The 15794-nt window shown below is 59.0% G+C and overlaps 1 protein-coding gene across 4 annotated transcripts in view; it reads left to right on the forward strand.

The window, feature by feature from the left end:
• Positions 1-397: 397 nt before the first annotated feature.
• Positions 398-15794, forward strand: part of MOB2 (MOB kinase activator 2) — a 53961-nt gene continuing 38564 nt past the window's right edge. The window contains exon 1 of one of the 4 annotated variants that reach the window (XM_019667334.1): positions 398-494. In XM_019667334.1, the coding sequence (XP_019522879.1) occupies positions 478-494 (17 nt within the window). In that variant the 5' untranslated portion in view covers positions 398-477. Of the gene's footprint in view, positions 495-1252; positions 1419-1682; positions 1805-6306; positions 6372-15794 lie in introns of those variants that run through there. The other 3 variants (XM_019667336.1, XM_019667330.1, XM_019667333.1) reach the window with 3 other exon arrangements.

Below are 15794 nucleotides of genomic sequence, written 5' to 3' on the forward strand. Positions count from 1 at the left end.
TATCCGTCCACAAATCCCTCTTCACCTTCGCCCTTCCTGTTGATGGCAGCTGAAGGCCCTGCCTGATACTCGAGACTTCTGAGCCTGGAGGGAAGGTGAGGTGGCCAGGGGGACACCTGGAGCAGGGGCGTGGGGAGGGGCTGCTTCCCTCCTGCGCGAGGGGGTGGCCGGGGCGTGGGCGCACAGTGCCGGGTGTCCGGGCGCAGAGGTCAGTCCCACGGTGCGAGTGGACAGTGCGTGGGTGGGGGCACTGCCGGGGTGTGAGGGGATGGAGCACGATGCCGGCTCCGGGAGGGTCGGGCAGGGCGCGCGCGGAACTACGATTCCCAGCAGGCGGCGCGCGGCGCGTCACTTCCGGCGGCGCCCGCGGCGCGCGTGTAGGAGTGTGCGAGCGAGTGTTTACTTCCGGCCGCTGCCGCCGCCGCGGGCTGAGGGCCGAGCGTGTCGGGCGGCGGGCGCGGCGGGTCCCGCGCAGCCATGGACTGGCTCATGGGGTGAGTCCGGCGGCCGGGCGGCCGGGCGGCCGGGCGCGGGGGCCGGGGTCGCGGGAGGGGCCGCGGGACGCGCCGCGGGCAGCACCGGTCAAGGGCATCCGGTGCGGGCGGAGCGGGCTGGGCCGGCGAGGGGCGTCTCCGCGGGGACGCGAGCGGGGCGCCGGGCCAGGAGCCGGTCGGGGCGCAGGGACCCGGCGCGGGGTGTCGGCGGCCGGGAGCGGGGCTGCGCCCGGCCTGGGCAGAGCCGACGCCCGCGCTACGCCGCCGGGCTCCGGGAGCCAGCCCAGGTCACGGCGGCCACACCTCGCCGCGGGGTGTTGGGCATCTTGGGGAGGCGGATGGTGCTGCTGTCGCCGGTCGCCGTGGGGAGCTTGCTTCTGGAAAAAATAACGTTAACACCGGCAGACAGTAGTTCCCTAAACATCGAGGGACAAGGAAAGCGACCCAACCCCGCTAGCCGTCCCGCCGGGCCCGGGTGGGAGGCTGCGGGGGGCGATGCCGCGCGGGCGGCGGGCCGCAGGGCGGGGTAGGAAGGAAGCGTCGGCCCGGAGCGGCGGGCTGGGCCTTTCCTCCCGTTGGCTTTTGTGTTTCGCTTGCTGGAACCGAGGGAAACAAGGTAAAACATCACGTCACCTTCTAAAAGTTGCTCTGGCTGAAGCGATTGTTTTAAAACTTGTTTTTCCCCCTTTTTGAGGAACAGGAAGGGCAGGCAGTTTTCACCCGGTAGCGGCGTCCTCCATCGTTTCCCAGCCCTGATGTTAGCAGCCCCCCTCCCGTCCCGCAGGCCCGCGGAAGGCCTGGGAGCGAGGCGAAAGCCTGCTGCGCCTTTGGCTGCAGGGTCTGCCGGCCCTTGGTGGGCGTGGGCAGAGTGGAGGGTGCTGCTGGACAACCGAGGGTCTGGATGAGACCCACCTTTGCCCGCAGGTTGGGCGGAGTCTAGGGAAGGGGGGGGCCAGGAGGGACACGCAGCTTGAGGGGTGACCTGAGAGGCCAGAGAGAAGTGCCCACGGCCACGGGTGTCGGCGTGGCGCCAGAGCGCAGGGGCCAGGCCCGGGTCCGGCCGGCCAGCCTGGCTTCTTGCTGCTTGTTAGCGGTGTGACCAGGCGGTCGCCTCGCCTCTCCAGACCCGCTGTCCAGAAGTCATCTGTAAGGTGGACGTTGTGGGGCTTGCAGCCTGGGGTTGTGGGAGGGGGCGCTGAGGTGATGCGGAGAAGGGCGAGCCGGCTGCTGTTGGAGGGAGAGATGTCTGCAGGAGGCCTGTGCCGCCCGCGGCGCCCGGTGGAGGGAGGCAGCCGGGTTTGCTCCGAGCGGTAGGTGCGTGCTTTCCGCCTTTATTGGGAGGGACTGTGTTGGAGGCAAGTGGCTTCACAGGGAGCCTGTTCCAGGGAGCAGAGCTGCTGACGGGAGGGTTGAACTCAGGGCTGTGCGTGGGAAGGACCAGCCTCGGGTGCGTGGCTGGGGAAGCTGCCTCTTGTACTTCGTGTCCGGAAGAAGCAGGTGCTCCATCGGCGCCTGGAAAGCCACCGCAGTCAGTGTTTTAAACTGAGTGAGGTCTGTGCGTTACAGACTCTCCCGCCACCGTTGTGAGTATCCAGAAACTAGCCACGCTTAGGCTGCTAAGGGCCTGTTCTCTGGCAGCCAGGCAGTCGTCTGGGCAAGGTCAGCGGGGCAGGCTCTGGGGCGCTGGTCCAGGTGCTGGGGGCGGTCGGCTCTGAAGGGACAAGGCGGGGAGCCGCTGCTGCCTGGCCATACCGTAGGCAGTTCCAGAAGGACACGGGCTCTCAGAAGGGTCAGGATGCAGCTTGGGTGTCTGTGTATGTGTTTTTAAATTCAGCGGGCTGTGCATTGGACATTGTAAATAAATCAGGAGTGCTTTAATAATTCCTTAGCTATGACTCTCCCCCTCGGTTGTCGAGTACGCACCTTCCTCAAGAGCTTGTTTTCAAGGTGGTGTCATAGGACTAGAGCTGGGCGGGCCCGGGTGCCCCTCCGAGCCTCCCACACGTTCGCTGAGTGTCACTGAGTGTCGGCTATTAAACGTGAACAGGCCGAGGCCTAGACTTAACAGCTGCGGAGTGAGCGAGCCGCGGAGACCCCAGACCTCTCCCCCTGGGCCCGCCCCTCACCCAGCCCGGCCCTCCCGCAAGGAGGGCCAGCCAGCGAGGAGTGAAGGAGCTTGAGGTGCTGGACCTCTGCGTGTGCTCAGGACTGGGGCGTGACTTGGCCATTACTCCTTTAACTGGGGTTCAGCCTGGCGGACATCAGAAAATGTGTTTTTTACTCTTTCTTGCTGGTTTTACTAATTCACACCATTCAGTGTCAGCCAGGTGGTTTAGAATATGACTGTCTTCTTATGTTTTAAGTGTTGTTTGTTCTTTTTTAAGAAAGGGTTTCTTTGCATCAGTTCATCTCAAGTGACAGCATGGACTGGGCTGCAGTAGCAAATAATGGTCCCTCCTTCCCCTGTGTCACTGTCATAACTAGACGTTTTACAGATGTGCCAGTGCAACTGCATCTCCCTGTCACTGAAAGGGCTTTGCTGAGTAATGCAGCAGCCTTATCGTCAGCTCTCCCTTCTGCTCTCAGGAAAGGGAGGTCCTGCAGGAAACCTGCTCGTGAGCCAGAAATAACGCCAGCATGTCAGGGCTTGCTGCTGGAGTCTGCTGGCACTTATTTGGGCAAGAGTTTTGCGATGTGTAGCTCATGTCCGCCCATTTCACTGTACGCGTCCTCTGCTTGCATTGAGCTGGCTGTTGAAGTAGGTGTACAGTAATTTTCTCTTGACGGACGGTCACCACTGCTTGTGTCGTGTACCTCGTTAGCCCTTGGCTCTGTCTGGACAGCTGGTGACAGGGCAGCAGCCTTGCCAGTGGGAGAGAAGCCAGCCCCAGAGGAGAAGCTGCAGGAGCTAGGTCAGGTCCCAGGAGGTCTGTGACACCTCCCCGCACAGTGTTTGGTAGTTTGGGGAGGACTCTTGTCTTGTCCTCAGGGGGCGACGATGGGCATTGTGAGCAGACGAGGAAAGTGCAGTTTAAGTTTTACCCAACAGAGAGTACCATCCAGAAGCTTCCCAGCCTCTGGGAATGCAGAAGGAGAAACAAACGCTCTACCCGCCTCTTCTGACTGGTGGGAGCACACGTGCCTCTCCACCCTGGCCCTGGGAGGGGCCTGCAGGTGAGGTTTGCAGGGACACGCCCGCCCTCCAGCCTGGGCCCTGGGCCCCTTCCTGGGGCCGCGTGGCCCCTTGACGGCAGTGCCCTCCTGCTCTTCAGCAGATAAGGTGGGGTACAGAGCTTCCTGGACCCACAGTGTTGGCGACAGAATGTCAGCAGAGTGCCGGGCCCATGGAGCTCTCAGCCAGGTGACAGTGTTTGCCAACCGGCCGTGGGCTCTGTGGCCCGTGTGGCCCTGTCTTCAGGAACCCTGCACGGTGAAGGAGAAACCCCGGTACCCAAATTTGTGTACCTGCATCCACGGGGGTGTGAGGGGTGCTGATGGCTTTGTTTTTGCTCACACTTGGCCTCATGGGAGGGTGTTGCTGGTGGCTGACAGCCGGATCTGATTAAGGGGAGACCCAGACTGAGCTCAGCTGAGTCTCTAGGCTTTTTTTAACAGTCTCATTGAAGTATAATTTACATACCATAAAGTTTACTTGTTTTAAGTATACAATTAAGTAATTTTTAGTAAAATTACAGTATTGTGTAACCAGCACCACAGTTTAATTTGAGAACATTGTCGTCACCCCCAAAAGAACCCTTGTGCCCATCATCAGTCACTCCCATTCCCACCCCCAGCCCTGGGCAACCACTAATTTACTTCCTGTCTCGGTTGATTTGCCTCTTCTGGGCATTTTGTGTAAGTGCCATCACTTACATGTGGTCTTCTGTGAGTGGTTCATTTAGTGTCACGTTTTAAAAGCGCATCATGTCACTGCGTGTGTTAACAGTTTGTCCTTTCTATTGCCAAGTGCCGCTCCGTTTATGGAGGCGTGCACACTCGTACTGGGCTTGTTCGTTGACACCTGGATGGTGCCTGCTTGCCGATCGTGAACAATGCTGCTGTGACCCGGCCCTTTCTGACAGCGCGCGGGCCCACATCCTCAGCAGTGGAGACCTCCGTCCCTGTGCCAGTGTCAGAGCTCTGTCTTCTCAGGCTGTGGGGGGAGGCTGTGGACACCGTGAGGGCGATGGGCGCGTGGAGGAGTGAACGGGGTGGAGCTGGGCTGGGGAGGCCGGGCTGGCACAGCGGCCGACAGCACGGAGCTCAGCCCTGTCGTCAGGGAGCGTGCACAGGGACTTTCCAGGTAAAGAAGAGGGAAGACTGTGGCCAAGAACAGGGAATGGGCATGGGCATGGGCACAGAGGCCTGAAAGCAGAGACTGTCCTCCAGCCGGCGGCCCCAGGGGAGTGGTGGTTTGGGGAACATTTCCGGGAGTAGCCGCTTGCCATGAGGGCTCCACCCAGCCATCATCTGGGCCTGGGTTTGCCCTGGTGCTGCCTGGGCTGGTGTTGTGTTCAGACTCCCCTACAGAGAGCAGGGGCAACTGGAGTCCTTTGTAAGCAGCCCCTGCACACGCAGCATGTTTTCTCACTTGCCCTCCTGCTTGGAGCGTCTACTGGGAACCCTTGCACAAAGTATCCTTGAAGTTGTGCTACTGGCAGGAGACAGACAGGAGGTGAAAGGCTCTGCCAGGGAGTGGACAGGGGGCTTCAGTGTGCGGGGCCATGGGGTGTGCGTGTGTATGTTTAGGGGGGAGTGATGCCCGTGGTGGGCAGGGCTGCGGGGGTGATGGGCAGGGCCGCCTCGCTCCTGGCAGGTGCTTTTGAGACGCGCCTCGGCCTGAGGGCTGGAATTCACCCTTGTCAGCCTTCCGTTTCCAGCCTTTTTCCTGGTGGTCTCACCATCACGTGTCACCATAGCCTGGTGTTTGCTTACCAAACCTCTTCCCCAGGGTCCTGGAAAAGCCAGGTCACACTGGGGGCTGGCCGCCAGACCTTGCTGTCAAGAGCTTGTAGTGCTTGGGAGGGCTTCCCTTGGTGCACGAGGCTGCTGTCAGCTCCTTTTGTAAGGGAGCCATGGTCGTCCGGTTTGGGGAGGTGGATACTGGAGGCCACCTCGGTGGGGACGCCCATGGCAGTGTTCCCTTGTCCCAGCGTTTCCTGTCATCTTTGCAGCGCTCCTGGAAATGTAGACACGCCCACACCCCAAGTCCTTGGTTTTGTTGTCGACATGTTTGCATGGTACGTGTGGAACGCTGAGTCCAGGTGTGGGTGTCCTTGACGAGATGCCCTCTGTACTGGTGTTGGGCCTGTCGACTCTGGGAGGTGGTCGTGGTCCCCGACGGCAACTTCCGGGTCCTGTTCCTCCTGCCATGTGGGCCCAGCCGGGAAGAGAGGTAGAGCGTGCTGCTCCTGTCTGCCTGGCAGGGCTTCCTCAGCCTCTGTCCTCGTGGTGTCTGTGTGTCCTTCCCACAGGACTTCTCCTGGCAGCAGCACACCGCTGGTGTCCAGGCCTCTGCAGGACGGGGCCTGGAACATGGATGTAGGAAGGGTTGAAACCAAAGGATAAAGAGTGGCGCTTACAGAGAAGAGGGGGAGGCGGTTGGCAGGGGTGTCACGGCCACGTGTGAGCTCGGGTGCTGTTTTGAGTGGAACCACGTGGCTTTGGGCTGTGGCGCATTCGTGTTGTCAGCTTCTGCTTTCCTTGTCTTTGTGCCAGCACAGGCCTGCTGAGGTGTACAGTTGCTGGGGTGGAATATCCGTCCGTCCCTACCTGCACTGTTTGCGAGTCCATCCCAGCCATTACGTGGGGCGCCGCTCGCACCTTTATGCTTGTTGGAAGTGTTGCTGCTGTATTGGGTCGCGGGGGCGATTTTGGGTGAGTGTTCATTGAGCATTTCGGTGTGCGTGAAGGCAGATGGCTCCCACAGAGGCCCAAGGTTTTCCGGCTGCAGAGCAGAGCAGGCTGGAGAGTGGGCGGTGCTCCACCATCTTTCTCCAGGTGGAGAAACCCTCCGCCCCCCAGCCTTGCACTGGGCTGGCCCTGAGCCGACTGTGCTCCCCCGGGGAATGGCGCCCTCTGGAGCCCTGGTCTCTGGTTTGGCCTGCGTCGCTGCACCCACTGAAGTGCCCAGCCCCCACTCCGCCCCAGACTGTGGAAAGGCCTGCCCGTGCCAGGTGGGCCTGCGGGAGCCAGATGTCTGAACCCCTGGGCAGGCCTGGCAGTGAGCTCAGGGGTGTGAGATCAGCTCGGGCGCGGCTTGTCTGTGTCAGGTCTAATTATGAGCGGCCCTGGGCTCAGGGCGCTGCTGGTGGGGAGCTGTGCTGGGGCCTCCCGGCACGCCTCGAGTGCCTGCTGCAGCGTGTTCTGTGGCACGTGCGATGAGGCAGCTTGTCACGAATGGGGCCGTGGAGCAGAGTGGGAGCCAGAAATGCTGACCTGGGACGTGCAGTGCCCACTCATATAGGCGCTGTTCTGAGCCCTCAGAGAGCAGCTGCTGTCTGCTGAAGGTGGGCAGGAAGTAAGGAGTGAGCACATGGCAGTGGGGGTGATGCCAGGCGGGAGCGGGACGGCCATTTTCTAGTACGGGGTCCTGGAAGGCTCTTTGAGAAGACGCCATTTGAGCTCAGACCTGGAGAGGTGAGGGAACTTGCAGGGGGCGGGGGGGGGTGTTGACTAGTTGCATTCTTGAAAGAAGAGTGCCCCCCAGTATCGCCAAGGCCTCTTAAATTTTTTTTTCATCTAGTATTTTACTATCGATTATAGTCTTTCTTGTTTTCAGTGACTGGATTGTCCCAAATTCAATCAATGGGAGCCCATTTAAATTGTCTTCTGTGTCACTGAGTAAGGGGGGAGCGAATCCTACAAGGGAGCAGGAGCAGATGAACCTCACAAATAACGTGTTGACGGCCGCTAAGGAGAAGAACTTTGTACGAGCACCTGGACTCAGCTGCGACTGCGTCCATGTGTGAGCACACACGCGTGTGCAAGTATTGGGAGAGATTCTGAGGACAAAGGAAGTAGGGCTGCGTTACGAGGAGCATTGCCTCATGACTTGGGGACGACTTGGGGAGAATTGTACGTTGAAACAGATAGTACATCTGTGTTCTGAGTAACCGAGGGTTTGATGTTAAAAAGAGACACAGTGTGAAGTTACAAAGACTCTGAAACGTTAGATTGGAAATACCACTGCGCGCTCATAACCTGACATAGGCGTCTCCTAGCTCCGTTTCTCTGTGTGCAGAGCCGTGCTGGAATGGCACTGTCGGCCCCGCAGTGTGTGACGTGCCCGCCCGTCAGCGCAGCTCGCCCAGCCTCACTGAGTGGCCAGCAGGCAGCAGTGGGGGCATCGGCGTGGGTGCGTAGCCTGGGTGCAGGCGTGTGGCTCACGTCGGTCCTGGCGAGGGGCTCGCAGGCTCGGCCCCACTGAGCTGCATGCTCGCGCCTCACCCCGGCTGCTTCGCAGCTTGCTCGGCTGGGGCATTGGCCCGTGTCTGTTGCCGCAAAATCAACCCCAGATCTTACAGGTTCCAGACGAGGACCACGGCCTCTCGTGGCCGAGTCAGAGCTTCAGTTTCCCCACGCAGCCTCTGCCCACGTGGATTCACACAGCCCAGAGCAGGGCATCAGCTTTTTGGTCTCAGGACCCCCTTACCTTCCGAAAAACTACTGGGTTTGTATGGGCTGCGACTCTCGGTATTTACCATTTTAGAAATTCTTTAATTCACTTAAAAAGCATTATAAACCCAGCATATGTTAACGTATTTTAAAATGAAAAACTATGCTTTGCAGAGTAAAAACAAGTGAGAAGAGCAGCGTTGTGTTTTGCAGACCTTATGAGCTGGACCCTTAAGTCTGTCTGCGTGTATTCATCCTGTTGTGATTTGGTGGGTCACGTAGCCTCTGGAAAGCCCTGTGAAAGACCAGTAATGTCTTCATGGTATTATGAGCGGGTCTTTACCTTGAGGCCCCCAAAAGGTTCTTGGGGAGCCCCAGGGCCCCTGGACCACACTTGGGACACTTGGCTCTAGGCTCCCCATGTGGCCTCACTCCAGCAGGAGAGTCACAGAGGAAGCTGCCGGAAGCCGAGAGCGTTACTTCTGCCCTTGCCCATTGTCAGACATGCCACACAGCTGCCCAGATTGGGAGGCAGGGTGCACTGGCAGGGTACACACTGCCTCTCCATGGAGGGGTCTCATGTGGCGGGAAGGGGAGGGTTGCTGGCAGTTCCACTGGCAGACAGGTGGACACGGGTTGGGGGCACTGGGTCTGTTACGACCGTGAGTCTGTGTCCTTATCTACTCGGCCTTTTAGCAGGTGGCAGATGAGATAGCCAAGGTGAAGTGCACAGGTGGACTGACCTTTCTGCACAGAAGGGGCCAGGTGGCTTGGGGTTTGAATGCCGACTCTACAGCTTCGCTAGGCAACCTGTTTCACCTCCCTGAGCCTCAGTTTCCTCATCTGCGAACTGATCTGAATAGTAACCTTCCTGGCAGGTTACCATGGGAGTCTGTGAGATGCCTGTGGGCAGTCTGAGCACCGGCCGTTGTGGAGGGGGCCCTCTGTCCCCTTGGGCCGAGATGGGGCTTGGCACCAGCCCTGGGGTGAGACCTCATTCCTGCCTGTAATTCCCTCTTGGAAACAGCAGGGGGCAGTTGTCCCTCTCCTCACCCCCCTCCGCACATGCAGTGTTTGCCAGGTGGCCAGCGCAGCAGCAGGTGGCAGTGGCCAGGCCAGCTGTGGGCCAGGTGCTCTCGGCTCTTCTCCTTGCCCCAGCTGCCTTCCCTCTCAGTCTGTCCTCACTGAGAACTCACTGTCCGGCTGTCGTCTGTATGTCACTTCACTTTGTCACTGTCACCTCTTTCCCGCTCTTAGAGTGCTGCTGTCATGCAGGGTTAGCCCTTGTGTCCTGGGCTGGGATACACTGGGGAACCATGTGTTTTGGGGGCCGTCTGGGCGCTGGCCCCAGAGCCACCAGAGTGGACGCATGTGCATTTGTTTTGAATGGCTGCGTCCTTTTGAGCCATTGCAGTGTCATCTGTGGAGTGCTCGAGGCCCCAGGAGGGGCAGGAGCAGAGGAGCACTGGGTGCTGGGCCAGCGTGCCGGGCAGGCTTGGGCAGGGCGAGGGCGAGGCAGGCTGGATGCCGGAGCATCTGCTCGTAAGGAATCCGAAAAGTCAGGTGAAACGCTGCAGGACTTCCTGAGTGTGGCAGTGGTGACATTTGCTCGCCCACCCACTGCGTTTTGAGCACCACTACGTGTCCTTAGTGTCCCAGCTGGCGTGCTGTTAGGGAGCAGAAGGCGCTCCTGTGGAGCTCCGTCTCGCCTGCCCCTTCTAGGGAACCGACAAGCAAAGGAGGCCCACCGGCTCGCTCACTCTGTACCTGCAGTGAGCCACTGGGGTGAGCCACCCCAGGAACTTCCCTGTCATTGGTCCCGAGCATGTCTCCTGGGGTGGGGCGCTTCCTCAGCTAGGCTGTCAGAAGGGGATTGGGGCTCCATCGGTGGCCTGCCAGGGCCTTCCTGCTGCCGCCCGCGTGCTGATGCTGGCACGGCTCACCTCACACGTTGTTGCCAGCTGCCTGATGGTCCTTTACAGACACACGTGCAGAGGCCAGGCAGGGCGCTTGGTCCGTCCGCCTCCCTGCCTGAGGGCCGGGGTGGTTGCCGGTGTGCCGGGCAGGCCTTCTCTGGTGAGTCATGTGCCCAAGCTCTGTCTATCGTAAGGGTATTGATCCCCCGTGGGAAGAGTTTAAAGCTTGTTCTTAAAGAGACAGACACTGTGGGCGGTACAGGAACCTGGCTGAGGGGATGGTGTCTCCATGGCTGTGTTTCCCGTGGGCATTTACTCTGCCTCTGGGCAGAGAGCCGTGTGTTGCTGTCCAGGGACTGGCCCAGGGGACCCAGAAGGGTCAGGGGCCCTTTGTGTGCCAGGACCCCAAGGAGAGGTGCAGGACAGCGGCCACAGCGGGGGATGGTGTGCGCGGTGCTTGCTCTCGTTCTTCCTGGCTGGTGGCGAGGGGTGATCTTTTCATCATCCGTATTTTTTACATCCTTCACCATCATCACCACCTGCCCACTCCCCTCATGTGTCTGGACTGTGTGACCATTTAGTGCATTTGGTTGGGAAGAAATTGAGTTTGCGCTGACCCCATGACCTGTTCAGGAACCCCTGCTGGGGGCTACGCGGAGCGCCTAGAGCAGTGTTTCTCCAAGTGCGTCTCAGGGAACACTGGTCCCCTGATGCCCAGATGAGCAGAGGCAGCTGTGGGCAAACTCTGGGTCCTCTGGAAAGGGAAGCAGAGTGGACGGCAGTAGCTTAGGGCTGAGCAGTTCGAAGAAGTTGACGGCGGGAACTGTTTGACCAGCGGCTCACAGTCCCTGGCCTCTGCCACCTGTTGTCCGCTCGGGACACTCGCCCCCGCCCCATTCCCACTCTGACTGCCTTTGTTCTCTTAGCTGTTGGAGGCGATGAATGAACAGAAAAGGGCTCCAAAGAAATGAAAGGCGAGGGTCACCCACAGGCTGTGCTGCCATCTGTTCAACCTGCCCCCCCCCCATTGCTGGTGGGGGTGCAGTGAGGAGCCCTCCCCCGAGGGCCTGGTATCCTCTTTCTGGAAGTGCGTTTACTCCTTGTCCCCGTAGTGGCATTTGTGCATTCAGTGATTTTCCTCCCTTATCCTGGACGAAGAGTGTGACCAGGGGCCCAGGGGACCTCGGGTGTGCAGGGCCCGAGGCCACCGTGCTTTTTCTGAGTCACCGACATGAGGTGCAGCTGGGGGCCTCTGCCTCAGTGGGAGAGCAGAGCAGGCAGCGCTGTTTCCCAGGACAGTGCCTCTTGCACGAGAGGGCATTTTCTGTCTGCTGACTTCCCGTGTCCTGCTCGCTGTACCGAAATCCGTCACCAGTGTGTCCCTTTTGGGCTGGCTTCATCTCCTTTCCCCAGACCCACAGGTAGCCTCTGCATACTCGGGGTGGCCAGGGTGGGAGAAGGCAGGCCCAGGGCACCTCGAGCCTGCCTGTGGTCGCTGGCCACAGTGACTGCTGGCGGTGGGGCATCTGGCAGGGAGGCCTGGGTGCCCACTTGGCATGCCATCTGTAGGTCAGGCGGTCTCGGGGTCGTGATTGTTCTCTGAGGCTTGGCATCCAGATCTGGGAAGGGGGCTCATAGCCCCTGCACTGCAGAGTGGTTTTGGCTGGTATGTGGTTTCTGGAAGGTACCTGGTGTGTGGCAGCTGTGCCATCATCGCAGCCGGGTTTACTAGTGCCCCAGAGACTGTGTGCATAAGCCCCAGGGAGCGCTGAGGCACCCAGGGCACGTGGGTCTTGTGGGCCACGGTGGCGAGCACACGGGCTGCCCCTGCTGCCTCCCTACCCGGCCTGTGCTGCCCTCCGGGGAGCAGGGCACCTGCTGTCATGGCCAGAGGGCAGTGGTGTCCAGCTGGGGCTTTGGGTCCTGGGGGGCTGTTTGCCAAGTGCTGTGCAGCCTGGCGTTTGCACCTTTGCTGGTGGAGTGGGCTCCAGACCCCTCTCTGGATGTGGGCAGGGGCTTCGGAAGGCGTTGTGATTAAAACCCTTGTTTCAAGCACATTCTGTTGTTCCTGCGGGGAGGCCTCCTACCTATTTGGCTGAAGAAATGCTGGGCTCAGCGGACTTCCGCCGTGCGTTCCTGGCTTTTGTAATTCATGTAAAAATAAGTATGTCGTCTTGTTGTGACCTTGCTGGCTTCAGTGTACTTCCTCCAAGGCCAGCAGGTGGGTGATTCCGCCCCAGGTTTCACTGCGACCTCTCCCTGGAGGGGTCCTGCAGAGCAAGGCGGCTGTTGGGGCAGCTGTGCTCCTTGTCGGGGTGCCCTGGGCTGTGGGCCGCTTCTTCTCACATGCCGCCGCCGCCTCACTGGGCCTGTGGTTTTAGAGGAGCATTTGGGGCTTCCTGGTCCCTGAGGTCTGAGTCGTCATCAGGAAGGCAGCAAAGTGTCCTCCGTCTCCTGAGATGGCGCGTGAGGGCACAGCCCCATCGCCCTGATGGAGGAGCTAGTGCCATTGGGGCCTTTGTGGAGCTCACACCCGTCACTCAAACTGGATTCCCACCCTGCGCCCCAGGCAGGGCGGGAGGACTAGGGTCTGCACAGCAGGGGGTATAGTGGGGGGCACTGCACAGTGTGGGCTCAGAAGGCCACCTCACTGAGGCCGGGCGGCTGGCAGTGAGGGGCGTTAACTCCCAGGTGGAGACCTCGGTGCACTGCTCTCTGGAGACACCACGCCAGTCTTGTTCTGGAAGGAGCAGCTAGGTGTGCTCGTGGTCCTGTTCCAAGCGGATGGGCTGGCTGAGCCCGGGGGGGGGGGGACCCGCGGACAGGGGGTCTGCTGTCAGCGCCCCCCCACTCACGACTGTTGCCTTTTGTGAGCAGCATTCTTCCCTCCTGCCCGCACAGCAAGGACCCGAGGGACAGGGCTGACTAAGAGCTGGCGTTGGCGGTGCGTGTGAGGGTCAGAGGCCCCAGTGCCCATCTGCAGCAGCTGTTGTGTCAGGTCTCCAAGCCTCGGTCCCCGAACCTGTGTGGGGACTGTGTCACCTCACTGCAGGCAATGATGTTCTGCTGTCTGCCTCCTGGTGGCTGCTTTCCCCGTTGTGCCAGCAATGGTGGCCACATCATAGGAGCAGGCAGTGCGGTGAGGGACTTGGTGACCGGTGCCTCCAAGGGTCCTGGCTCTGCGCTGACCGGGCGGGGGTGGGGGATGTTGTGGGGGTGCAGCGCACGGCTGTGCTTCTGCGGCATTTGTTGGCCTCCAGGGAACTGGCACCTGCAGCAGTTGGGCTGGCTGCCCCCTGGGGAGTGAGGCCATGGGGACAGTCGGGCCAGGGTAGGGCCAGCGCCAGGCTTGCAGGCCGCAGGCTTTGAGCCTGCTCTGGTGGCTTGTTCTCAGCCTGATGGCTCAGATGTAGGATCAGGACATGGCACCAGCAGGTGTCCCCAGTTGTCCTGTTGGTGCTTCCTGCTGCTTTTCTCTTGGTAACACAGCGGAAGGGAGAGCAGTGGCAGTTGGGGCCACGCCTGCCCTCTGAGACCTGAGCATTCCTTCCAGGAGCAGCTCACAGGCAGCTCTGCAGTTCCCTGTGTGATTTCCCTCCCAGAAATCTGGGCTACTTGATTTTTAATAAAAATAACAAAATGTCCCCTGAAATGACATTTGTCGGGGTCCAGGGTGAAGACTTCATTCCCTGGCCTGTGTGCCTGGGCCTGGAGCCTGTGCAGGGAGGCCGTGTCCTGGCTGCTCACACAGCCCATGGTTCTGGCTGCAGGGCCTGGCCCAGAAGCTGACCGCAGGATACACAAGCACATCAGGGCCCTGGCTTTGCTGGGCTCCCGGTCCCCCAAGCTGTCCAGACGCAGGTACCCGGGGTGGGATGGGGGCGTATGTCCTTATCTCTGACTCAGATCTTCCACAGGAACCAGAGAGCTGACCACGTCATAGTCTTTGTCAAAGGACTTTCGGACCCCCTTGCCTGTGGGATGAAGTCCAAGTCCCCCATCTCCCTCCCACGCTCACCCTGTGGTCATCTGTCGCACTGCAGCCTGGTAGGCGCTCTGATGTATGCTCTCAGCCGGGACACCTGACCTGTGTTCCCGCTGCCTCCTTGGCCTGGAGGGCCCCCCGTCTGCCCGGCTGACTCCTGTGTGGCTTCGCTGGTCATGAGTTCTAGGACATTTGGACTCCAGACTCAGGACCCGGACACAATGAGAGTGAGGGCGGAGCTTCCCAGGCATCTTAAAGATAGTTCTGTCTGTCAGAAAAAGAAATTCAGAAAACAATCCCATTTATAATATCATCAAAAAGAATAAAATACTTTGGAATAAATTTAACAAGGAAAGATCTTTTCACTGAAACTAGAAGGCACTGATGAAAGAAATTGAAGACACAGATAAGTGGAAAGAGAGTCTGTGTTCCCGGATTAGAAGAATTAATGTCAAAAGGTCCAGACTACCCAAAGAGACCTACAGATTCTGTGCAATCTTATCAAAATTGTACTTTTCACAGAATTAGAACAAACAGCCCTCAAATTTGTATGGAACCACAAGAGAGCCCAAAGCAATCCTGAGAAAGAAGAACAAAGCTAGGGCATCACACCTCCTGATATCAAACTGTGCTACAAGGCCATTGTCATCAAAACAGCATGGTGCTGGCCGACTGGCTCAGTTGGTTAAGAGTGCGAGCTCTGAGCAATAGGGTCTCCGGTTCGATTCCCACATGGGCCAGTGAGCGCCCAAGCTGAGCTACTAAGAGGTGGCAGGATGGCTCAGCTGGTGAGAGTACGTGCTCCTAACAACAAGGTTGCTGGTTCAACTCCGGCAAGTAATATTGAATGCAGCATTTGAGCTGAGCAGCCTCAAGTTGCTGACAGGCAGCCGGATGGTGACTGGACTTGGAGCTGAGCTAGCTGCGCCTTCCACGGCTAAGATTGAAGGACAACAACTTGGCTGTTCCCCTTGCCCAATTCTCCAGTAAAATCCTTTAAAAAAAAACAAAAAACCCCAGCATGGTACTGGCAGAAAAACACCCACAGGTCAATGGACCAGAATCTGGAGCCCAGAAATAAACCCAGGCATATGTGGTCAATTCATTTACGACAGAGGAGCCAAGAATATATAATGGGGGAAAGACAGTCACTTCAATAAATGGTATTGGAAGAACTGGACAGTCACATTCAAAAGAATGAAACCGGACCACTGTCTGACACCACTCATGGAAGTGAACTTGAAATGGATACAGACTGAACATACAACCTGAAACCCCAAAACTCCTAGAAGGAAACACAGGTGGACGTGGGTCTTGGCAGTTTTGGGGGATGTGACACCAAAGCACAGGCAACAAGAGCAACAGTAAATGAGTGGGGTTCCATCAAACTCAAAGCTCCTTCACAGCGAAGGAAACCAACTGCATGAAAGGCAGCCCAGGGAACGGGAGAAAATGAGCTATCACCCACCTCCCCGCCTGGACGGCTGTCATCGAGAAGAGATAACAAGTGCTGGTGAGGCCGTGGAGGAAACGGGGCCGTGTGCAGTGTTGGGGTGTAAATGGTGCAGCCACCGTGGAGACCAGTGTGGAGGTTCCCCCAAGAAGCCCAAACTGGAGCCACCATACGACCCAGGAGTCCCACCACGGGTCTGTGTCCACAGGAAACCCCCGAGGAGATGTCTGCACCCCTCTTCCCTGCAGCGTCGTGCACAGCAGCCAAGGCCTGGTAACAGCCTAAGTGTTCCTTGACAGATGATAAAGGAAATGTATGCATACACGATG

This window comes from Hipposideros armiger, unplaced genomic scaffold, assembly GCF_001890085.2.
Source record: "Hipposideros armiger isolate ML-2016 unplaced genomic scaffold, ASM189008v1 scaffold_494, whole genome shotgun sequence".
In the NCBI taxonomy this organism is placed as follows: domain Eukaryota; kingdom Metazoa; phylum Chordata; class Mammalia; order Chiroptera; family Hipposideridae; genus Hipposideros; species Hipposideros armiger.